Source organism: Marmota marmota, unplaced genomic scaffold (genome assembly GCF_001458135.2).
Source record: "Marmota marmota marmota unplaced genomic scaffold, marMar, whole genome shotgun sequence".
Taxonomy (NCBI): domain Eukaryota; kingdom Metazoa; phylum Chordata; class Mammalia; order Rodentia; family Sciuridae; genus Marmota; species Marmota marmota.
In genome coordinates this window covers 7,282,701-7,307,474 of record NW_025999983.1, presented here as the reverse complement: position 1 = coordinate 7,307,474, position 24,774 = coordinate 7,282,701, and the positions used below count along the sequence as shown (strand labels likewise).

At 52.7% G+C, this 24,774-nt stretch overlaps 1 protein-coding gene across 3 annotated transcripts; it reads left to right on the top strand.

Annotated features, from left to right (window-relative positions):
- Positions 1-61: 61 nt before the first annotated feature.
- LOC107153111 (solute carrier family 22 member 1-like) lies at positions 62-24,774 on the top strand. 3 transcript variants are annotated; one of them, XM_015498618.2, is made up of 11 exons: positions 66-673; positions 5,520-5,623; positions 6,013-6,167; positions 8,458-8,626; positions 9,908-10,022; positions 10,162-10,268; positions 12,653-12,867; positions 14,485-14,593; positions 19,213-19,325; positions 20,688-20,787; positions 23,424-24,774. In XM_015498618.2, exons 1-11 carry the CDS (start codon positions 263-265, stop codon positions 23,488-23,490), a joined length of 1,665 nt encoding a protein of 554 aa, XP_015354104.1. In that variant the 5' UTR covers positions 66-262; the 3' UTR covers positions 23,491-24,774. The 3 variants fall into 3 exon arrangements, 2 of the variants coding, with proteins under 2 accessions (XP_015354105.1, XP_015354104.1); XR_007348684.1 differs by lacking the exons at positions 19,213-19,325; positions 20,688-20,787; positions 23,424-24,774 and adding exons at positions 16,662-16,921; positions 17,051-17,941 and having other exon boundaries at positions 62-673; XM_015498619.2 differs by lacking the exons at positions 19,213-19,325; positions 20,688-20,787; positions 23,424-24,774 and adding an exon at positions 16,662-17,941 and having other exon boundaries at positions 62-673.

Here is a 24,774-nt window from a genome sequence, read left to right as displayed (position 1 = left end):
GCCCTCGGGGCCTGTGCTGAGCTGACTGGTTTCCCAGCAGAGCAAACAGTGGCCGAGAGTGGCCGTTGCGTGCTTTCTACCCTTGCCCTCATACCAGCCCGGGGGTAAAAGGTCGTTGCTAGTTGGTGGCTTTCCAGATGTATCATGCCTGGGCAGAAACTGGATTTCAAACCTCCCATTTCAAAGAACTTTAAGAGACACTGAATGCTGCCACTGCAGACGGGAGCAGGTCTGGCCAAATTGGCGGGGGTGCTGACCAGCCATGCCCACCGTGGACGATGTCTTAGAGCAGGTTGGGGAGTTTGGCTGGTACCAGAAGCGAGTCTTCCTCACACTATGCCTCACCTCGGCGGCCTTAGCCCCCATCTACCTGGGCATCGTCTTCTTGGGCTTCAGCCCCCCCCACCACTGCCGGAGCCCCGGGGTATCTGAGCTAAGCCAGCGATGCGGCTGGAGCCCAGCCGAGGAGCTAAACTATACCGTGCCAGGTCTGGGGGCTGCGGATGAGGCCTTCCTCCGCCAGTGCATGCAGTATGAGGTGGATTGGAATCAGAGCACCCTCGGCTGCGTGGACCCTCTGGCCAGCCTGGCTGTCAACAGGAGCCACCTGCCACTTGTCCCCTGTCAGCATGGCTGGGTGTACGACACTCCTGGCTCCTCCATCGTCACTGAGGTAGGCAGAGGTTCTGTATTCAGGGTAATGTGGAGACTTCAGGGACAGGCAGGAGATGTACAGCAAGCCCGTCTGGCTCAGTTTCTCAACAGACAAGAGGGCAGGGTCCTGGTCCGTGCGCAGGTCGAGGTGTTGGGCTGTGTCCTGGCCTCCTGCATTCTTTGTCACAAACTCTGGGTGTAGGAGGAGGCTGGGCCTCTGGGAGGACAGAACGCAGATGCACTGCATTGTTGGGATTTACAGGGAGTCTGAGGGCTTCTCTACTCCTGCCCCACTGGCTTTTCCCAGAGCCTACAACTTCACGTCTGTGCTTCCCCATGGTTGGTATTATGAAACTCCCCCCCCCCCCAGAGGTGACAGGTGACCTAAATGACGGTCACTGAGGTGGTGTGGAGTCGCCTTGACTTTGGTTGATCCCAGACATGCTCCTTACTAGCTGAGCATCACTGGGTAAGTTACTCAGCCTCTCTGAGTCTTCATCATTGAACTGGGATCATAAGACCTTGCCACACAGTGTTCTGGGATTCAGCTGACAACCGTGATTAAGGCATTATGCTGTGTAGTCCTGCTTGTGTCCTGTGGGGCAGGGCAGTGGTGTCCAAGGGGCCTTGCTTAGATGATTTAATTGGTTCTTTGAACATTTGCTTTGAGAAGTTTTTAGTAAAAAGTGACACGATATTTTCTCCCTTTATGGACCTTTTGTGGGCACTTGGCCAACTGGAGAAGCCATAGGCCTAGACCCATTCAGAGGCTGTTAGCCATGGCTTGGCTTTGGTGAGGACATCATACATCCAGAACAGGAGGACACCCTCCCACGCCCGCCCCCCACTGTCCATCGCCCCTCCGGCCTGCTCAGGGCTTCTAAGTCTCCTTCCTTTCACCCCTTTCCTCGGTGGCTTCAGTGCCAACATGTTTAGGGCTCTTCCTGGCGGAAAGGCCAGTGTCCCCTCCCCTGACATGATCAACACTCAGCCTGCTCACCTGGGGAGAGCAGGTGCTGGGGCAACTGCCTTACATGCTGTTGAGTGGACACCGTCCCCAAGGCACCCTCCAGTGGTGGCTAAGTTGCCTGGGTCACCTGCCAGGAGTGTTCCACCCTGTGGGACCCAAACGGGAACCTGCTGTTCTCTGGGCCAAGACACACTGTGCAGGAAAGGACTCCGTGCAGATACTGCCCAGGCACTCGTCCATCTGTCCATCTCCAATGAACATGTTCTGAGTTCTCCCTCTGTCCTAGCACTGGTGGTGACCCTGCAAGGGGACAGAGGAGTTGTGTGAAGTTCCCTCATAGAGTCTGCAGTCTCAGGGAGGGTGTGGGTCCACTAGTGACAGTCTCAGTGGGGCCTGGGAGGTGCTGTGCGCAGGGCAGAGGGGCCGGGGCTCTGAGGAGGAGAGCGCTCAGGCCGGCTGCTCACAGCCGCTCATCTGAGCTGAGCCTCAGGGTGATTTGGCCAGCAAGGGGAGCCGGTGGTGGTGTGGGGGGGGGGGTAGGCAAGGGCAGTTAGTAAATCCCAGGCCCAGGGAACAGCGTGAGTCAAGTTCAAGAGTCAGCAAACTTGTGCCACCTCGGGGAGTTATGGAGTCCTCAGGGTTACCAGATAAAATATAGGGTACCCTGTTAAATTTGAATTTCAAATAATAGAATTTTTAGAATTTTTGAGTTGGGTTCTTGCTATGCTGCCCAAACTGGTCTCAAAGTCCTGGATTCAAGTGATCCTCCTGCCTCAGGCTACTGAGGAGCTGGGACTGCAGGCCCGTGACACTGGACCTGGCTAGATAATGTTATTTTGTTTTTTAGGATAGTTATATTTTGGATATTGCACAATATTTTATATTGATAACTGGGGTTGGGAATACAGATGTTGCATGGAATGTATTTATGCTAAAAAGATTATTGCTTATCTGAAATTCAGATTTAACAGGCACTCTGTAATTTTATTCGCTACATCTGGCAAACCTACCTTAAGGCTAAATGAAGGGGTTTGGTCTTATTTGGGCAAAGGAACAAGACAATCCTAACTAGACCCAGTGACTGGGCTGGAAGCAGGTTGGTGGTGGGATCGGAGTCTTCTGAAATAGGGAGATGCAGGAAGCGGCCAAGAAAAGAGCCCAGATGAGAAATGTCAATCCACATGGTTGTCATGGCGATGAAATGCCTCCGTGCTGCAAGGGTACGGAAGTCGCTGCGGGTCAGGGAGAAGGAGGGGGCTGCGGGTTCTGGCCTGAGGGGAGCAGGCAAAGGGAGCCACTGAGCCCTGGGCTGAGGACCAGGAGCAGCAGCTCGGCCACGTGGAGAGGCGGTGAGCAGGCTGCAGAAGCGGGGAGGAGGGGCCAGAGGCAGGAGGCCAGAAGAGGTTCACAGAAGCGATTGGCTCTGTGTAGTGAAGAGGGGCTCCAAATGAGCCCCAAAGCGAGAGCTCTGGTGAGGACTTTGAGAGTCCTGGGACTGTGACCAGGAGGGACAGTGAGGGCGAGCCACTTTCAGGAGGAGTGTCCACGGTGCTGGACTGAGTCTGCGGGTGCTGGGACTCGCGCAGAAGCCAAGAGCAGCGTGGGGCACGTCAGGCAGGAGGCAGAGGAAACCGGCCCCATTTTAATTCTCCCCTCAGCGGCTCTCAGGCTGCCCTCCCCTCCCTCCCTATCCTGAACTGGAGACTATTCTTGAGGATTGACTGTAGTTATCCGTTTCTGTAGAACTGATTTTTAACCGAGGGTTGACTGCTGGAGGAGGAAGATGAACGACCCTGTTTGAACACCAGGTTCAACTCCCTCTCCAAGGCTTGGGGACTAGGCTCCTGGGGAAGGGATGTGATGTCCCTGGCTCTTGACTCCCCATCAGGAGGGTCTGCTCTGCCTGCCCTGGCTTCAGCCGTAGCCCCACACCAGCCCAGGCGGCCACTGCTTCCTCTAGGCCTGAGCACAGAGTGAGAGGGGCCATTCCCCGGGCAGAGGTGGGGGGAGGTGGTCAGGCCGCTGCATCCCAAGCCTGCCTAGTCCTGCGTGGCCACCTGCATTCCCACTTGTGACCACGGAGAATAGGGATTTTAACGGGGACCCCGGGTGGTTCTTGTGGTGAGGCAATGGAGAACAATCACTGTTGTTTCCTCTACTGTGCTGGAAAGGGCCCAGTGGATGGGCCTAGGACACCTCCTCTGGCCCTCTTTTGTGCCAACCGGCCTCTCTGTGGGGCCAGGCCTGTGTCCCCAGGGTGCACACATGAGCCTGCGTGTGGTGGCTCTAGGAACTGATCCCCACAGCTTGGCAGTGTCCACCCTTGCGGGCAGTGGGGTTGGAAGTGAGGCTGAAAGAGACCGGCTTCCTCCAGCCCCAGGGAGGGTCTGGCTGTGCATGAAGCCCGGGCAAGGTGGCCACCAGAGCCTGTCAGGAGGGGGACGGGGCAACTGACAGAGGCACAGACTTGCAAAGATGGAATGAAACCAGAGCAGCGGCCAGGAAGGGATGAGTGAGGCCAGGGGTCACAGTTCCACGTCCCTTTCCACCCCGTGACTTCAGTGCTGTAGAGCACTGTCCCTCTTGATATGGGGGACGTTCAAGCAGACCCTGGCAGTTGGAGCCACACCCTGGGACAGCCAGATAACCCAGGATGAGCTCTCCTCCTGTGTTCCAACGCCCGAGCCCAGGGCGCAGGAAAACCTGTGGGTCCACGGCTGTGCAGAATGGCAGCCTGGGAGGGCCACCTGAGAGAGGCTCCACCGGAAGGTGTGCTTCCAGTCACATTTCAAAGGAAATGAACCTTGGGATTGGTGGAGAGAATGAGTGACACTGAGCTTGTCACTCCATGGGACAGGATGGCTGATGGCAAGGCTTATGTTTGTTCCTGAAAGTCCGCATAATGCAGAGTGTTCACTCCATTGCAGAAAACACGTTGCTCATGCCGAGGAACGCATCCGCCGATGACACCCGGCCGGCTGAGTTCCGCCTGAGACTCTGAATGTCTGACCCTGGGACAACTTTGGACATGTGGGGAGGGATAATGAAACACTTTTTAAAATCAGACAAAGCCCTTGAGCTCACAGGGTGAGGCAGGACAGGTCCACATGCCTGTTTCAGATGGGGACTGGGGCTCCAAGTCGCCAGGTGACTTATTGCCATCACGCTCCGCAGTGCTGCTTGTTTGATGGAGCCATGAATCGGAAGCAAGGAGAGAGGAGGACAGGAGGGACAGGAGGGCAGGAAGCCCAGGAAGGGCAGCGGGAGGGGGCAGAAAGCCCAGCTCCTGCCTCCCCGCCTCTGGTCTCCCTGGAGTCCACTCTTCTATGGCTTGCGTCACGTGGGGCCCTCTGTGTCTCCTAATAGCTGTCAGATGTCACCCTATGAGACTACAGTGCTGGCCGCCCCTAGACGCCAGAATGTCTCACCCCTGCCTCTGCCCTCCTCAGGTGCCACTCAGTTGTGACAGAATGTCCACTGTCACTGGTGGAATTTATCCAATTAAACACATGGAGGATCCTCAACTAACTCTGGAAAACATCCTATGTTTCTTCTGCTACATTTATTTTTGGGAAAGCACGAGGCTCTACTTTTTTCTAGAGAACTGACCTGGCAGCCCCGTCTCCTCTGAGGTCTACCTGTTCTTGCTCCTTTTCCAAAGTCATTTTGTCCTTTGACAGTCGACTATGAAGGACAAAGCACAGGACCACAGCTGCTTTAGCGAATGTCACTTTGAGGGTGTTAGAGGAGTGTGTTGATGCTCATTGTCTTGTGTCTTAGGAAACCGTGCAAGGGACAACCTGAAGCTCTCCGAGGGGCCTGGCCTTGTCTGGAGGGAGGGTGGAAGGTGTGGTTCTGGCTCACGTGCCCTTCTGTTCTGGGTCCCTGGTGGCAGTTTAACCTGGTGTGTGCCAACGCCTGGAAGGTGGACCTCTTTCAGTCCTGCGTGAACCTGGGCTTCTTCCTTGGGTCCCTGGGCATCGGCTACATCGCAGACAGGTGAGTGAAGGCTGGTCCTGTCAACTTCCCCGCCGTGCCAAGAGAGGGTTGGGGCAGGGGTGGAGGACATGGCCAGTTGGAGCCCGTTGCAGAAGGTGGCAGAGATGGGACGTGGTGGCAGTTTCCAGCTGCTGTGAGGCTGCCTGGGGGAGGAAGGTGAAGCCAGGTACAGATCAGAGGTGGGGCAGGGGCCCAGGGAAAGGGGAGTGAGTCAAGGTGTGTCACAGCCCATGGGTGGACAGGGCTCGTGGTGAGGCGGGAGTTCCACCTGAGGTGCAGAACTGGGAGCTGTGTGGGCACGGCCTGCCAGGCCCAGGAGGGGTGTCCTTGGGCAGGTGGGGTGACTCTGGCCCAGGTCCTCAGCCTCCTCCCGCCTCTTGTCTCTTCAGGTTTGGCCGTAAGCTGTGTCTCCTGGCGACCTCGCTGGTCATGGCCCTGTCCGGTGTGCTGACAGCCGTGTCCCCAGACTACACGTCCATGCTGCTCTTTCGCCTGCTGCAGGGGATGGTCAGCAAGGGCACCTGGATGTCTGGCTACACCCTGAGTAATCACCCAGGGCTGAGGTGTCCCTGGGCCCAGGGAGGGGGCAGTGGGTGGAAGGGGGCTGGGGGGGGGNNNGGGTGGAAGGGGGCTGGGGGGGGGTGCGTTCAGAGGGAAGGGGAGTCTTCAGGGTAGAGAATTGTGGTAGTTAATTGTGTGTCCTGTGCCCGGGCAGGCGTGGGTAGGTGTGGCCTCCTTTTCTCCTCTGTGGCTGTGGGGGGGCTGCAGGAAGCCAAGCCGGTGGGTGGGGGGGAGAGTGTTTTAAGTATGAAAGAGCCAGCAACCCCTTAAAAGAAATAGAACTCAGATGGCTTAAATGACAGTCCAGAGCTAGCAGGAAAGGACAGAGGAGACAGACACCATGGGTTTTTAAAAACCCAGGAGCAGTCTGCACATGAGCTTTTCTTTATTCTACGAAGGGTCAGAACAGAAAACAGGAATTCCCTCCTTGGAGGAAAGCAAATAAAAGAGTCACCTGAACTCTCCTGAGCCCAGGGATGGGGCCCAGCGGCCCAGGGAAGCTAAGCCACATTTCTGCTCTTTCAAGAAAAAAAACAAATAGCCAGGCTGCTCCTCTAAAACTGGTGTCCTATGGCTTGGCTTTCCGAGGGCAGTTCACGAGGGCCTGGAGAAACCGTGTTCCTGCCTCGAGAACCTCGAGCACTTGGTTACGTCTGGTGGTTCAGCTGAGGTCCCGTGTGCTCCGCAGGCGCTGCTTGGTGCATGGAGAGAGGAGCAGCTGGGGTAGATCCATGCTCCAGCACCGAGCAGCGGTGTGATCTGGGGCAAGGGCCATGATCTCTCTGTGCCTCAGAAGCTTCAAAATGGGAATATGATGGTGCCCTCTTTCCTGGGGTTGCTGTAAGGAGCCGGTACTTTGCCCTGGGTGTAGGGTAGGGTCAGACCAATGCCCGCTCTGCCGTCGCCTCTCTAATTGTCACTGGTGCTGCTTGGCAGGCAATGGTAGGGGCTGGGGTGCTGAGATAGATAAGGTGTCCTCCTCCTTTGGGAGCTCATGGGAAGGCCAGGGGCAGGTGCCAAAATGGGCATTTAGCCCAGAGCCCTCGGAGACTTCTGTCCCTCGATGCGCTTCTCCAGTTGCTCAGGACACACGCTACCTGGCTCTCCTCTTGCTTACTGGTGGCTCCTTCTCATCTCTTGTCTTGGCTCCTGATTAACATGGCAGGACCCCAAGGCAGCAGGCTGTAGTCGTCCTCCATCCCAGACCCCCAGCTGTGCCCAGTGAACACCTCGCAGTCAACACCACATCCCCTTTTCAGCTCCCACGCCTCCAGTCCACCAGTGAACCTCGTATTGGCTTTATTTCCAAAATGCACACAGAACCCTGCCCACCTCGTGACCTCTGCTGGTCCACACCACCACCGTTGCCCCATCTCCCAACAGGCCTCCCGGCTGCACCCACGGCCAGCTGTGAGCAGGGCTGCAGGGTGAGCCTTTGGAGACAGGCCGTGGCTTGTGGCTCTCCCACGGTGACTTTCCCTTCCACTCAGTAAGAGGCAACGTTCCTGTGATGTCCCGCAGGCCCCCCAGAATCGCCTCCCCCCAGGCTCAGCCCCCATTCGCCTGTTTTCCTCATTGACCCCTGCAGCCTGAGAGTCTCCTTACAGTTCCCCTCCAATCCGTGGGCATCCTGCCACTGGACTGAGCCTCCCTGTCATCTGTGTGGCTGCCTCTCCCACCCCGTCTGTGTCTCGGCTCCAATTCCGTCCATCCGTCCCACCAGCCCTGTGTAAAACGGCCTCCCTCCCACCATGTTCCTGATCTGCCTTCTTCTTGCTGTTTGTTCCCCCACGGTGCAGACACATTCCAACCTAGTATTTAATATGAATATACACCACGTGGGTTGCCTGCCACCAGAACAGGAGACCTCTCGTGCCCTCGAGCATCCTAACAGAGAGAACAGCCCCATCCCCCGTAGACACTCAGCTGATGGTCCCCAAGAATGTCCAGCTCAGCCTAGAGCTCCTAGGGGAAGATGTGGGAAGAGAGCCTGAGTCTGAAGCCCAGGAGAGAAACATGGAAGGAGGAGCCCGAGAAAGAGCAGTCGGAGGGCACAGGGCAACCCGGCTGCCCGGGAGTCTGGGCTGGGCCAGTTGGTGGAGGTAGGCAGAGAAGCTGGGCAAGCAGGTGTGGTTTGGGGACCAAATGAAGGCCACACAGAGAGGAGCTGGGAGCAGGCTGGGCCAGGCTGGGGCTTGGGAGAAGAGGCCAGTGGGAGTGGACCTCTCAGACCTGCCTCCCCCGGGGTCCAGCGGTGACTTTCTTTGTTTCAGTTACAGAGTGTGTCGGCTCAGGCTACAGAAGGACAGTGGCGATCCTGTACCAGGTGGCCTTCACCGTGGGGCTGTTGGGGCTCTCTTGGCTGGCCTATGCCATTCCCCACTGGCGCTGGCTCCAGCTGGCCGTGTCCCTGCCCACCTTCTTCTTCCTGCTCTACTACTGGTAATGTGTCCCCCGCAAGTCTGCACAGCTTCCTGCTCTAAGTCCTGTCGCTCCGGGGCCAGGCTCCGTGGGACGGAGGGCCCCTCTGTCACACGGGCCACCTTCCAAGGGGCCATGGTGTCCATATGCGTGAGGCAGAGCTGCTCCCGGAGACTGTGCCCGGGGGCCATTTCTGCCCTCAGGCTGTCCTGATGTTGCCAGATGACCCCGATGGCATTGGGCGCTGTCCTCAGACAGAGCCGGTCCAAATCCACACCCCCTAGATAGACGGGAGCGATGCCACAGTCAGACTAAAGTCCAGGAGCACAGTGCTGCCTGCCCAGCCCGAGGCTTCCAATGAGCACCTTCCAGAAACACGAAGCCCAGCTGCCCGCAGTGAGATGCCCTCAGTGGTCCCTTCTCATGGCTGGGTGAGGGGGGCAGGTTTCCAGGTGCCGCTCCGCAGCCCGGAGGAATCTTGGAGATGATCTGCCTACAGTGTCTAGTACAAGGAACAGGGTCATTTTACCACCAGGGTCCTGCCTCCTGCAGCCCTGTGAGGCTCCCGTGGTCCGGCGTGGAGCACCCTTGGAGCTCCCCCCGACCCCCCCGTCTATAAGTAATACTGGCATTGACAAGGCTCTGACACCCCTCTAACCCAGCCACATAGTAGGTATTTGATCTTGGTTGAGTCAATTTGTGAATGAATGAATGTATGAATGATTGAAAGGCTGCCCAGGGTAGGGTGTCCCTGGGAAACGTGTGCACTGCGTCACTGTGAAACAGAACTAGTCCAAATGAGGTGTTGTTCTTAAGAGCCGTGAGCACCTTGTAGGGTCTGGCAGGAAAACCAGCTCCACAGATAAGCGTCATCGTGGAGGGAAGAGGAAACAGCAGAGGGAAATATCTGTGCACCTTCTGCCACCGTTCTGCTGAGGGTGGACCTGGAGTAGACCCATCCTCTCCGGGTGAAAGCTGGCCCCCAAGCATTGCTTGGTGATGGACGGAGGGGGCCCGCTCCTGGAGACATGGGGCCCTGCTCCACAGAAAGAAGACTAATGGGGGGCTGTGGTCCCTTCTTTCTGTGAATGTTAGCAGGTGACCTGAGTCTGAGTGACCCTCAGAGCTCATGCCAGGGCCACACGGGCCAGCACACAATAGCCCTGGGCCTCATCCCCAAGCAGTTTGAGGAATCACAGTTCCAACCTGGGGAGGGGGTGTCTCTGACAACTGCACCCTCTCCTCAGCGTTTTGTCAGGTGAGTTCTGGGGAATGCCACCTGGTGATGCACTGTGTCCCTAGGTGTGTGCCGGAGTCGCCCCGATGGCTGCTGTCACAGAAGAGAGACACTGAAGCAATAAAGATAATGAACCACATCGCCCGGAAGAATGGGAAATCGCCTCCTGCTGACCTACAGGTGGACTTGGGGCCTCTGGGGCTGCCCGGGGAAGTGGTGCAGCTGTGCTCGAGGTCAGGGTGCGGTAGCCATCAGGGGCAGTGGCCCCCGGGGACCACCCCACCACAGCTTGGGTGGGTGACGATCTTCTCCCTCCTAGATCCTCTCTCTGGAAGAGGACGACACCGAAAAGCGGAGCCCTTCCTTTATAGACCTGTTCCGCACGCCCAACCTGAGGAAGCACACCTGCATCCTGATGTACATATGGTGAGGCCTTGCCCCGCTGCCCGCAGACTGGCCTGCAGCGCTGCCCCAACGCGGGGTGCAAAAGAAAGTCCCCAGCATAGTTCAGGTGTAGAGAGAGCGGGGCGAGAGGCCATCTCAGAACAGTGCTCAGCAGTCAGAGAGCTCCGAGGGGCCTTATCTCCCTGGGGGGGGCTGGGTCATGGGGAAGGCCCGTTTGGACAGGAAGGACAGTTACTGGGCCGTGGAGTGGCAGAGAGGAGCTGCAGCTGCCTCAACTCTACGAAGCCTCCTCTGTGGGGAGCAGCAGGTCTTGACATCGTGTCGGAAGGTGGAGGGATTGATGACATCAGTCAGGAAAGCTGAGCCCTTCAAAGGGGAGACCCCTTTCTTTTCTCACATCTAAAAACCTAAGGACCCTCTTGAGGGTCTCTCTGTGCCTTCATTAGCCATTGGTTAGAACTCCCGTGCACTCCCGCCATACCCCTCGCCCACGCCAGGGGTCTGCTCCTCTCTCAGTGGCTAGCATGGGAAGGGACCCAGCCTGTTGGATTGGCTCCTCCATATGGGCGTCCCTCGGAACAAAGTGATTCTTAAGTTGCTCTCTGACACAGGGTCCTCAGCGGCCAGACCCTGGGGGAAGTTCCTCTTCCCAGTAGCAGCTGCTGGCACTAACACCGAAGGCTTTATTTGAAGAAGGAGTCGACCTAGTAGGGCAGTGCCTGGCGCATGGTAGACCCTCAGTAAATATTTGCTGAAAGTTGAATGAGTAACTGCTGTTCCACAGAATCCACCCAGGGTGTTAGATACTGGGCTCGCCCTGCCCTGCCCCTGCCTCGCACTCACCAGCCCTGTCCCTGAGCTTGCCCTGGGGTCCTGCACCCAACCACAGAGTGAGCCCTTGCAGAGCCCCGTGTAGCTGGCGGGTTTCCGTGGTGCCTGATTCTGCAGCCCCTCTGTGGGCAGCCTGCAGACAGGAGTGATTGCTCACTCACCCGGACTGCTCAGTTTCCCCTGCACCCCAGGCACATACCTCTCAAGGTGGCATTTGACGCCTCTGTTACGGCCACCCCCATCCAGGCAAATCTCGATACTGGCTGCCGGCACGCTCTGCAGACTTCCTGATCCACTGAGAATAGAGCCAGGTTTCTTTTTCCGACCCGCAAGTAAGGCTTTATGTGATCTGGCCCCTGACACCTTCTCCCACTGTCCCTCCTATGCGCCACCTGCTTCTCTTCATTCTGCAAACTGGGAATCTGCCCACCACTTCCTGGCTGTGTTTCCTTTAGAAAGAGCCTCAGTCTCTCTGTGACTAAGTGTCCTCATCAGCAATGGAAGCAATAACAGTATCTAGCTCATAGGGGAATTAAAGAGATGATCTGTGTAGAGCGCTTGGAACAGTGTGGGGTACAGATACAGCAAATGCTCAGGGAGCACAGGTTTTTTGTTTTTTGTTGTTGTTGTTGTTGTTATTTTAATACGTACATGCAATTCATGGGTTCTGCCTGAAGGTGGCAGCCCTGCTCATTTATCACCTGGTGTGTGGACAGGCAAATTCAAGTTGTAGGTTCTTTTCTCTTGAGCCCATCTCCTTCCTCATCAGCAGTGTGTGACAGTTTCCACTTCACTGGCCAAATGGTGCGGGGGTGGCTCCGGTTCCCTAAACTCACTAAGCTACAGGTGTGTGTGCATTATTTTTGTTTGTTTGTTTTCCTTTTGACCCTTTTGTCCAATCAGCAATGACAAGAAACAAAAGCCCCACAAGTATCCTCTGGCTGAGGCTTTTATAAAACAAGGGGGGCACATTAATTAGGAACATCAGTTGCCATCTCAGTTTCGGAGCACACAGGCAATTTGCATGCTGGGACAAGATCTGGATTCCTTATTGAGCAAAGTCTCGTTGAACAATGTAGACACAGATATGATCTAAGAGGCTCTAGTTTCCAAAATGATATCCCCCCAGTGACACACAGCACCCTCCGACTGGACTGGAGAGCGGGCCGTTTAGGAAGGCCCCTCCATCTGTGTCTGTGTCCTGTGACCTACAGATAGAGGGCCCTGCAGGCGCATGGGGCAACGATCAGTGCCCGCTAAAGATGGTGCTGTGAGGTTCAGGGAGCGCCCTGTGCAGGTGAGGCTCTGCCTGCACCTCCGCTCTGTTGTGCCCAGGATCCTTGACCTTGTTACCATGGTGATGACGATGGTAACAGCGAAAGCTCGTAAGCCTAAGGCATCCTCTCACATCATTAAAGGAATTTGTCTTCAAGGGCCCTTCTATCGCCCTCTTTTTGCATTGCTCTAGAACATTCTATGCCAGTGACACATTCTCTCCAGTGGGTGGGGGCGCCCTCCCTGAGCTGCTGGTCCCCTGCAGAGCTTGCCTTTGACTGGGCTCTCCTCTCGCCCAGGTTCTCCTGCGCTGTGGTCTACCAGGGCCTGGTCATGCACATGGGGGCCACCAGCAGGAACCTCTACCTAGACTTCTTCTTCTCCGCGCTGGTTGAACTCCCTGCGGCTCTCATCATCCTCGTCACCATTGATCGTGCTGGCCGCATCTACCCGTTAGCCTTGTCCAGTCTGGTGGCCGGGGCAGCCTGCTTGGTCATGCTGTTTATCTCACAAGGTGAGTGGCCTGTGTTCGTTGTCTTCCAGGGAACTGGGCGTTGATAAGCCCCTGTATCAAGAACAAAGGGTGTCACCTTCATTCACCATCTCTCTTTAACAATTTAAATGGGGGTCTGACTAATACATAACGAGCACTTTATAACTGTGTGGTTTGGTGAACCTGGACTTGTGGACACCCAGGCGGCATGGGCTGAGCGCCCTCCCCCAGCACCTCGGCTGTCCTTCCCGCTCCGTCACACCAGATCCCTGCAGCCCCGCCCGCCCGCCGGCCGCCCTGGCCTCTGTGGACGCAGATCAGGCCTCCTGTTCCGGAGCGGCCCAGCCATGTTGCAGGAAGCTGCCTTTCCTGTCTGCCCTGCGGCTCCTCCGTGCACACGGAGAGGAGAGAAATGTAGACCCACCAGGAGAGAGATTCAGGCAGGGAGCAGCAGGAAAGGGGACGGGAGGAGAGGGCTCAGCCTGGAGCTCGGCTGGACTGGCATTGGGTGGCAAGCATCAGATGAGGTCCCCTGTGAGCCGGGAGACAGCAACCCTGGACGGTTCCCCAAGCACAGCAGGAAAGCACTGGTGGCTTTGGGTGGGAGTCGCTCAGTCTGACCTCAATGTAAACGTATCCCTCTGACTGCTGTAACATGTGGCCCCGGCCAGCAGGGCAGAGTGGACACAGCTGTTCTCTGAGGGCAGCGATGCTGTGTATGCCCTGGCTCCGACCCCCCGGGACCATCTCCTTCTTCTCTTGTTTTGTAGAAGCTGGGTCGGGTGTGGACTTTCCCAAGGCTCAGCCTGGCTTCTCGGGGGCAGAGAGCAGCAGAGGCCCGAGAGTGCCCCTGAGCTGTGTGTGCAGTGAGCAGCCTCCGTGCTCCTTGGGAAGCTCACGCCAACTGAGTGAAACCAACCGAGCCTTCCCTACGTCACCAGTGTCTGGGGCCAGGGGCCAGCGTGGTGCAATATCTGTGACCTCAGGGGACTTGTAATGAGCCAGTATTTCTCAGGGCCACATGTACTCTGGTGTGGGGGCAATGTCGGTGACAATGTCAGTGGTGATTAGGGACGCCCATTACTGTGGTCACCCCCAATGGGAATGGGGATTCCAGCAGCTGTCTGGGGCTCACTCCCTAATCACCCTCCCTGTGACTGGCAGGAAGCTGTTTAGGTTGGAAGCAACACTAGATAGAGGACTCCATCAGGGCTGAGCCTGGAGGGAGCTAACTCACCTGCTGGGATGTTTCAGGATGGCTAGCAGCAGCGCTGTTCTAGGATCGACAAACCTCAGCCTTTAAATTCCGCAGTCACAGGGGGAATTTGACACGTTACCTGTAAGACTCATAACCACCCGTGAGCTGTGCAGCTAGCATCCACCCCAAGGACGCCAACAGCTTGTCTAGGTCGGCCTGCTGACGGGAGGCACAGCGGAGCCCCCAAACTCATTCCTGTCTCTGGGGACGAATGGAGTCTTCCCAGAGGCGTCACCGTCAAGTCCTGAAGTCTCCCGAGCTCAGCGCACTTGTCTGAAAATGAAAGGGTCAGAGAGGATGCCCTAGTAGTCCGGCCCAGCCCTCCACGCCTTCCCTCTGTGGCAAGAGAGCGCCACCCTGGTGTCCCTCTGTCTCTGCAGACCAGCACTGGCTGAATATCGTGGTGGCTTGCCTGGGCCGAATGGGGATCACCATTGTGCTGCAGATGATCTGTCTGGTCAACGCGGAGCTGTACCCCACCTTCATCAGGTGAGTGCGTAAGGTGGGGGGACATCGTCACACCTCCTGCCAGCCAGGCTCACGAGGACCAAAGTTTCCAGGACGTCTCCCCGAGCGCCCCCAAGGATCGGTCAAGTTGAACATTGGGTATTGCTAAGAATGGGTGCTCAGAGAGGTAGGGTTGGGCGTCAAAGAGAAGGTTCCGGGTTATGGGAGAGAATGTGAAATGTGGGCACTGGAGTCAACTAAGGGCAGGGGGCACGCCAGGCCCTGTAAACAGGTGGCACAAGAACAGGCTTCTGGGATGGAGGAGGGAGCGCTGGGCAAGCCGCGGGGCTGCTGAGCTTAAGTATCCCGTTAGCACTAGGCGGTGGTGCGGATGTCAGCTGCTCTGTTACACGCTGGACTAATAGTGACAAGCCTTTCCACACCCATGACCCAGGCTGCCTTTACAGTTGTTATTGAACATCCTCCTCCTCAGTTTTACAGGGAGAGGGACTTCCAGGGTCACACAGCTAGAGAGTGCAGGGCCACGCCTTTCTGACCTGGACACGTGTGCTTTCTCCACTCAGACATGTTACTGCTCTCTAAACCGAGGAATGTCCAAGAAATGTAGTGAAATATGAAATTGACCATGGTAAACCTTTTAAAGTGTTCAGGCGGGTGCCGTCGGGGGCACTCACATTGTGTGGTCAATCTCCAGAGCTCTTTCCACCTTGCAAAACGGTAACTCTGTACCATTAAACAGCACCCCATTCCTCCCTCCCAGCCCCTAGCAGCCACCATTCTTCTTTCTTTCTACGATTTTGATTACTCTAAGAACTTCATCTAAGTGGAATCGTACAATATTTTTTGTGACTGGCTTATTTTACTTAGCATAATGTCTTTGAGACTCATCCATGTTGTAGCACACGCTCAAATTCTCTCCTTTTTAAGGCTGAGTAATATTCCATTGTGTTCAGAACATGTTTGTTCATCCATTCATCTGACCGTGGAAGCTTGGGTTGCTCTCACAGTTTGGTGTGAACATCAGTGCACAGATATCTCTTGGAGACTCTACTTTCAATTCTTTTTTTTTTAAAGGAGAGAGAGAGAGAGAGAGAGAGAGAGAGAGAGAGAGAGAGAATGAATCTTTTTTGTAGATGGACACAACACAATGCCTTTATTTTTATGTGGTGCTGAGAATAGACCCAGGTCTACCACTGAGCCACAGTCCCAGCCCTCTACTTTCAATTCTTTTGGATGCCTATCTAGATGCGAAATCACTGGTATTATGGTATAGCTATGATGTCCCCTGGACACTCCTGTGTTCATGAAGGTCTGAAATATCAGATTACAAGAGCTGTAACCTGGGTGGTGGGTTAATCCAGTTGGTGAATGATTAATAACTTGAAGGGATGACCGTACGGGGGTTGGTAACTGTGGGCAGTGGGGCCTGGTGGAGAAGGAGGTCACGCGGGCATGCCTTGGAGGGGGTGAGTTTTGTTCTAGCTCCTCCCTCTCGGCCTCCTTCCTGCCTGCCCGAGCTCAGCAGCTTTCCTCCGCCACGCCCTTCTACCAGGGGATGCTACCTCCTCGGGCCCAGAGCCATGGAATCCGCCAGCCACGGACTGAAGCTCTGAAACTGCGAGCCCGGTAAACTTTCCCTCCTCCAAGTTGACCTTGTCAGGTCTTTTGATGAAAGCCGGCTGCGGATCCATGGTAATCCTATTTTTTAGTTTTCGGGTGACCTCATTCCTGTCTTCACGACAACTGGCCTGTTTTACGTCCCACCACGGGGGCCCAGGTCTTCAGTTTCTCCCTGGTCCCAGCAATGCCTATCTTCTTTTTCTTTATAGAGGCCACCCTGATGGGCTGAGGGGGTGACTCACCGTGCGCTCCATTTCCTCAGCCATCAGTGGTGTGGGACATCTCTTCACCCACTTGAAGCCCGTTTGTGTGTCTTCTCTGGAGAAAAGTCTGATGCAGTGATCCCCCCTTATCAGACTGGGCCCCGGGGGCCGTCTTGCTGTCGTTGTTGATTGTGGCTCTTTATATATTCTGGATCTTGGGGCCTGATCCAATGTATGATTTCCAAACATTTTCTTCCATTCTCTGGGTCACCTTTTTATTCAGTTAATCGTGTCCTTTGATGAACAGAAGCTCTGGATGGGATAAACTCCAGTTTCTCTCTTTTTACTTTGGGTCCTACGCTTTTGGTGCTGAAGAACTTTTTTTTTTTAAAGTCGGGCATACAGAGACTCAAATTTATGTTTTCTGAAAGCACGTTTTGATGGCATAGAGAATTAATCTTTTAAACACTGCCACAAAATACAGAGTATCTCCAGCATACCCCGAGTTTCTTCACACCCCTCTGCAGTAAGTTCCCTTCTCGCTCCACCTCCAGCTCCTGGCAGCTGCTAAGCTGATTTCTGTCCCTTTAATGTCACCTTTTCCAGACTGTAAAGTAATATCCGCGTGCCTTGTGGCTTTTTTATTGCCGCGTAGCTTACCAGTGCCTGGACCTGCTCTCTTCATTCACCTGGTCATGGTTGGACTTGGACTCCTTCCTGTTTGGGGTGATCATGATACAGCTGCTCTGAATATCGGTGCACAGGTGTTTGGGTGGACATGTTTTCACTTCTGTGGGGTAAAACTTAGGAGTGTGATGCTGGGTCATGTGATCTGTGGGGGGGCCCCAGCTCGCACTCCCGCAGGCCGCGTGTGAGACGTCCAGTTGCTCTGCGTCCTCACGGGTGTTTGGCAAGTCGGTGTTAAGCCACTCTGGGAGGTGGGGTGTTATTGTGGCCCTCCTTTTTCCTACTCCCTAGTAACGCCAAGCACCTTTGCATGGAATTATTGCCGTCTGTATCTCACAGGACTTGGTTTTAAATGAAGATCATTTTAATTGTAAAAGTAGCCATTTTATTTGATGTTTTAAAAGCTGCCATTATCTTAAGCTGACTTGTGTTAGAATTCAGTTTATTATCTTGAGCTTTTTTCCTTTGCATAAATTGCTCCTTTCCCGTTGTGAACATATCAGTGGCTTCTAAGAAAATTCCAGATCCCAACCTCATCTTACACCTTCACAGTTCTCTGAGTCCTTGAGTGATGACTCTGAGTTCGTCATTCTTTTTTCTGCCTGTTCCTGTATCAAAAGGCCATGTCCGAGACTCTCATTTGTATAGTGTTGCTTGGACTGAGGACAGAGATGAAGACAAACTAAACAGAAAACCCACACTGGCAGTTCTGAGTCCAGAGTCTAAAAACTTTGGGACAAATAATTCCATTGTTATGGCCACCAGTCCCAGGGGATTGAGTCAGAATATAATCTGTCAAAAATGCTGTATCAGTCAGCTTTGTGTTACTGTAATAAAATACCTGAGATAATCAACTTAATAAGAGAAAAGGTTTATTTGGCTCACAGTTTCAGAGGTTTCAGATACAAGCCTGATCAAAAAGAAAATCTCTCCTATCCCAGAGTGTGGCCAAAAGAATATTGTCACAAAGCAGATGAAAATTGTAAACAGATCTGCTACCATAAAATGCAAAATAATAATGAGTCAGTCATCTCTATAAAGTAAGAGCTTAAAGCAAATGTGTACATTCCTGGGAGATTAGATGGCAAGATAACAGAAGACACTGAAGCCACTCAGAGAGGAAAGAAATGAAAAAATTAGAGCATTTAATAAATGAAAGCCAGCTTGACAGCAGCACAAAGGAGAATAGATACAGGAGGACAAGACGCACGCAGAGTTACAGAATACAATGAAAACGTGCAGAATTCAGAAGGCCTAGTGCTTATACAAGTTAATGTTTTTGATATTAACACACGTTAATATGTGTTCACACACACACACAGACACAGAGACACACACACACACAGACACAGACACACACACACAGACACACAAACACACACACAGACACACAAACACACACAGACACACACACACAGACACACACACACAGACAGACACACAGACACACACACACACAGACACACACACACACAGACACACAGACACACACACAGACACACACACACAGACACACACAGACACACACACACAGACAGACACACAGACACACAGACACACACACACACAGACACACACAGACACAGACACACACAGACACACACACAGACACACACACACACACAGACACACACACACACACACACACACACACTCCTAACCAATGTGCGCCACTCCCAGGCACCAGGGCTGACATGAGCCTAAATCCTTTAGACCTAGTCACCCACAGATGTGTCTTCACCTCCCAGTGACAACAGGTCTTGGTCCTGGACAGGAGGGTGTCGAACTGAGGGTCGGAGCAGGGAGCACATGGGCTCGTGACCTTCATCAGGCCTCGATCGATTCTTCACGGGTGACGCGCCTGAGAGCTGGTGTCTGGTGTGGAACTGAGAAGAGGCCGGCAGGCAGGGCATGGCCCTCCCCCTTTCCACCCTGGTCTGACACCCACCCCCCTCAGTCTGACGTGGTGGTCCACAGGCTCCTCCTGGTCCTCGCAGTTGGCCCGAGGTGTGCTGCGCGCTGTCCGGGCGGCCACAGGAGTTGGCACTTCCGTTGGCTCTAGGATAAGAAAGACAGGATCTTGGAAAACCAAATCACAGGATGTGATCTCTGGATTCTCTGCTTCCTCAGGAACCTTGGGGTGATGGTGTGCTCCGCCCTGTGTGACGTGGGTGGGATCTTCACCCCCTTCATGGTCTTCAGGCTGATGGAGATTTGGCAAGCCCTGCCCCTTGTTCTGTTTGGTAAGACCTCATGAGCCTGCGCCCCCTCCTTTGCAGCCTGCGGGGCACAGTGTGGTCCTCGACTGCTCCCTGACCCTGTGAGGATGGAGCACCCTCTTCAGCTGTCTCTGGGGAAAGAGAAGATACAATTTCTAGGAAATGGCCAGAGATTTATATCCAATGGCTCCCAAATCCAGTCATTCATTCCAGGGCAAGATTCAACTGGCCTTTGAACAGCCTCCTGCTTCCTGTGCCTTCAGTGGCTAACTGGCTGCATTTACTGTGAGCGCGGGAGGTCTGAAGGTGCTGAACTCACCCCCTTCTCCTTCTGGAGCTAAGAAATGGAGACAGGACGTGAGACAAGTGGGAATCAAAGTGCCATATCGGCTTTACTGCTGATAAAGTTGGATAGTGAAAGAGGAGGGAGCTACTCCTTCTTCCCCCAGCCTTGAGCTTGGGCCCTCCAAGACCTGCTTACCTGGTTGGTAGACAGCAAAACGGCTGTTCTTGGGCAGAGACCTGCCATGCACAGGTGATAGCAAGGGGGAGAGGAGGGGTGGGAGGAGGAGAGGGGGAGGGAGGATAGAAGGGAGAGGAAGGGGGAGAGAGGAGGGGAGGGAGGAGAAAGTAATTATACATATGTGTGTTATGCTCTATACCCATACCTATCTATCTACAGATCTATCTATCTATCTATCTATCTATCTATCATCTATCTATCTCTCTATCTATCTATAGATCTATCTATCTATCTATAGGTGTATCTATCTATCTATCTATCTATCTATCTATCTATAGGTCTATCTATCTATCTATCTATCTATCTATCTATCTATCTATAGATCTATCTATCTATAGATCTATCTGTCTATAGATCTATCTATCTATAGATCTATCTGTCTATAGATCTATCTATCTATATATAGATCTATTTCTCTATCTATAGATCTATCTATCTATCTATCTATCTATCTATCTCTCTATCTATAGATCTATCTATATATCTGTAGATCTATCTATTTCTCTATCTATCTATCTATAGATCTATCTATCTCTCTATCTTCTATCACAGCCGTCAGCATTGAGTCTCACATTCTTCTTGAGACACGCGGCTCAACATTCCCCGCTAACCCTTGACATCAGTTACTATGGAGCTCCCCTCTTTTGTGGAGGTACACAGGCACCTTTCCTTTCCTTCCTCTTGCCTTCCCCCACTACCCCATCCTTTTCTTTCCTAAATGTCCCTGACAAGGTTTTGACAATAAGCCGGGTCTCTCCCCTCCTCTCCCCATTGCCTAGACGTCTCTTTGGTTGGCTGTGAACCTTTCTGGAGGTGGAGATGTCTGTGCTCTAACCCTCCTCTTGCGATCTGTCTCATTGAAGGGGTGTTGGGCCTGACGGCCGGAGGCGTGACGCTGCTTCTTCCCGAGACCAAGGGCGTTGCTTTGCCTGAGACCATCCAAGATGCTGAGAACCTCCAGAGGTGAAGTCCGGGGTGCTGGGGTGGGGAGATGTTAGCCCTGCCCTCTAGAAGGGTCACGGTATCACTCCACACACTCTCTTTCTTCCATCTTTTCTTTAAAATTTATTTTTTATTAGCTCTAATCAGTTACACATGACAGCAGAAAGCTTTTTGATTTGCTGTGCACAAACGGAGCACAACTAACTATTCATTTCTCTGGTTGTACACCATGTAGAATCGCAGCACATGTGCAGTCAGAGATGGACCTAGGGTGATGATGTCTGCCTCATTCCACTGTCTTTCCTACCTCCGTGCCCTCTCCCCTTCCCGCCCTCCCCTTGGCCGGATCAAATTCCTCCATTCTCCCCACCCCCACCCCATTATGGATCACATCCACTTGTCAGAGAGAACATTCGGCTTTTGGATTTGGGGATTAGCTTAATACACTCAGCATGATATTCATCCATTTACCTGCAAATGCCATGATTTTATTCTCTTTTAATGCCAAGCAATATTCCATTCTGAAAATATACCACAGTTTCTTTATCCATTCATCTATTGGAGGGTATCTAAGTTGCTTCCACAGTTTAGCTACTATGAATTGAGCTGCTATGAAATTGAGGTGGCTTCGTTACTATACTATGCTGTTTTTAAGTCCTTTGGATATAGACAGAGGAGAGAGATAGCTGGGTCAAATGGTGGTTCCATCCCTAGTTTTCTTTCTTTCTTTTTTTAAATATTTTTTTTAGTTGTAGATGGACACAATGCCTTTATTTAATTTATTTATTTTTATGTGGTGCTGAGGATCGAACCCAGGGCCTCACATGTCCTAGGCGAGTGCTCTACCCCTGAGCCACAACCCCAGCATCTGGTTCAGATTCTTTAGTGATTTTTCTTTTTTTTTTCATTAGTTGCTCAAGATAATACAATGATCTTGACATATCATACATTTGACTCATATAGGGTGTGAATTCTCATACAAAAAAATGGCTTGAAGTCTTGATTCTCGTAATGGAGTGTGCTTTCGTAGAGTTTCAGATTCTATTCTTAAAGCTCTTCAAAAAAAGAAAGAAAGAAAAGAAGGAAGGAGAGAAGGAAAAGAAAGCAAAAGTCCCCAGTGAAGCAGTCAATCTCTCAGGCCCATTTCCAGGCTCAGTTCCAAGGATGTTGTAGCCAGACACGGTCCCTGTGCAGTAGAGAGTGGCCCCTGGAGTCATAAGGACCTGGGCCTAAATCCGACATGGTCCTGAGACTTTGGGAATGTCACTGAGCCCTTCAGAGCCTGAATTTCCTTCCCTGTAATATATCACATCGTCCGTCCCTAACTTACAGGGCTGCTGTGGAAATTCAGTAGCTGAGGTCAGTGACTGTGATTGATCTATTGCCTTATCTTACTGGATGTTCATTACATCTCAGATTTTCTCCACTTTTCTTGCAAATTGTATGATTTCTTCAATGATTCTCAAAACTCTGGATGCAGAAGAATCACAAGGGAAGTTGCAAACATGCAGATTCCTTGGTCTTGACTTAGGTAATGAAAATGGGGCCCTGGCAGCTGTTTGAATAAGCTCTGCCGGTGATGCCCGCGCAGACAGGTGCTCTCTGAACCAACACACGCTTCCTCCAGTGGCCGATGATGTCCTTCTCTGGGGTCCAGGTGGTAGGAATGTTGTATTGTCGGGTTTACTGTATTGCTTTCTATCTTGTTGACAGGCCCCTGGTCCTCTCCTAGGGTGCTGTGTTCAATACTCACTCCATTGCCATGGTTACACCTGCCCTCCAGGGAGACCAGGTGCTCTGGCCCGAGCCCCCATCCACACCTCCTCTGCTCGCCACAGTGCTCTTCCCGTTTCATAATACCCCATTTCATTGTTTGTCTTCTCCTCTATATAACTCCATACGAAGTTCCAATCCATTGGCAGAGTGATCACTTCTGTGACTCCTATGTCCCTGCTTTGGGGAGACATCAGGGATGAGTGCAGTGGTGGCCCTAACTGACCTTTGTGGAGTGCTACTGCCTGCCCAGCTCAGTGGAAGCACTTGGTGCGTCCTCCTCATCCTCCCAAGCCCTGCTCAGCACCTGCTGTTTTTTGCAGACTCCTTCTACAGATGAAGGATTAATGACAGCCCCCCCCGACCCAAAGCCTCCAGATCCAAGATGGAGTGTTGACTATTAGGTGCCTGTGGTAGGCAGCAGCTCCATGGGCGTCCACCCCAGGGGGCTGCCAAATTCCCCTGAACGGGCAGGTGAATCCCGCAGGCCTGGGCATCTATTGCTGTGACTCAGTTCTGTCCCCATAGCAGAAAGCAGCCTAGACAACACCTACCTAAGTGGGTGAGTCTGGTTTCTAATACAGGTTTATCTATGGACGTGGAAATTTGAATTTCATTTACAAGTGCCACAAAATATTTTCATTTTGATTTTTTCCACCAATTTAAACATAATAATAATAAGAAACCTCCACTCACAAACCTGACACAAGCAGGCCACAAGCCAGACCTGGCCCTGGCTCCTTTGTCAACCCATTTTCCTCGTCGCTTGCTCTCCTGGGTCTCTCTGTATGTTTGAGATACTCTGCACACAGCTTTGCAACCCTAATGGAGATGTTGACTGCTTCTTAATTTTGACTTTTAATTTTCATTTCTGGTTGCCACAGGAAAGCGAAACCCAAAGAAAACACAATTTACCTTCAGGTCCAAGCGTCGGAACTCAAGGGCACCTGAGAGGGAGCTGGCTCTGAGAAGAAAAGGCAGACGTGTCTCAAAGGTCTTGACTTCTCTGTATTTTCCCTCAGACTTGCTGCCCCCCAATTAATATCAATCCTATAGAATGGTCTGAGTGGGCTCTGCCATACTTTGTCTTGCTTTTTTAACCCTGTGAAGCCCTGGTTATCTTTTACCTATTCATCCATTTCTAGTGAGAACTGCTGGTTCAGTGGGTATCAAGCACTTAATCACCTAAAGTATTTGAAGATCCAAGAGAATTTAAATATTGCTATTAAAAGACCTCTGTAGCATTTTTTTTCTAGAATAACTATTGCTTTATTCACACTCTGGAAGAAAATGCCTTGGCAATTGTGGGTTTCCATGTGGGCAAGAGCATTTCAGTGTAGATTATTTGGCAGGAACTGGATTTTAAACATGGCGGCTCTTCCAGCAAATTGTATCCCAGTTATGCTTAAATATGTGTGATGGAGGAGAACATGATCGTCTTGTGGAGTCCAGAAGCACTGTGACCACATTAGGAAGACATTTCTGTCTCCTGTATTCCAGGAACACGTGACTCCAAGATACTCTAGGTTTGGGTTTTTGTTGGTGATTCTAGAAGGTGAACCAAATTGCCTCTGTGAGATAGCTTAGTGAACCCACCAAAAAGAGCTCACCTTACCACAGGTTTTGTGCTCCTCGATGCTGTGCAGTGAGTGATCTTGGAGTGGAGGACACAAAAACTTCCATTTAAATTTTATTGACCTGTGAGACAACCCAAAAGACAACGTATAAGCCAGTCCCCAGGAAAGTTCCTCCTGGGACCTGGAGGTCTGAAGAAATGCAGGTGGTTGTATGAAAAACATTCACAGTCTGATCCAGCTGAGATAAGCCATGGCCACAGGCTGCAGGCCGAGAGACCAGGGGAACTGGACCAAGCGTGAGCACGCTGGCTGGCTGTTGAGGATGGACAAGGCTGAGGCGTAGCTCAGTGGTGGAGCACTTGCCTGGTGTGGGTGAGCCCTGGGTCTTGTCCTCGGTGCAGGGGAAAAAGTATGTAGGATAGAGGGGAGAATGGAAATCTACAGCTTTGCCCTTGGCCAAAAAAGGCCCGTCTTCCTAGTTTTGGGTGAAGAGAACGTACAGAACACAGTGCTTCATCCCAGCCTCCCTCCAGCAAGGCCTCGCTGTGTCAGCACTTTCCAACCCTCAAGATGATGTGGTTCACTGGTAACAAGTGTGTAAATCGTAGGCTTCTCATAATATTTTTCAAATGTGTATTAAAAGCATCCGTCTAATGTG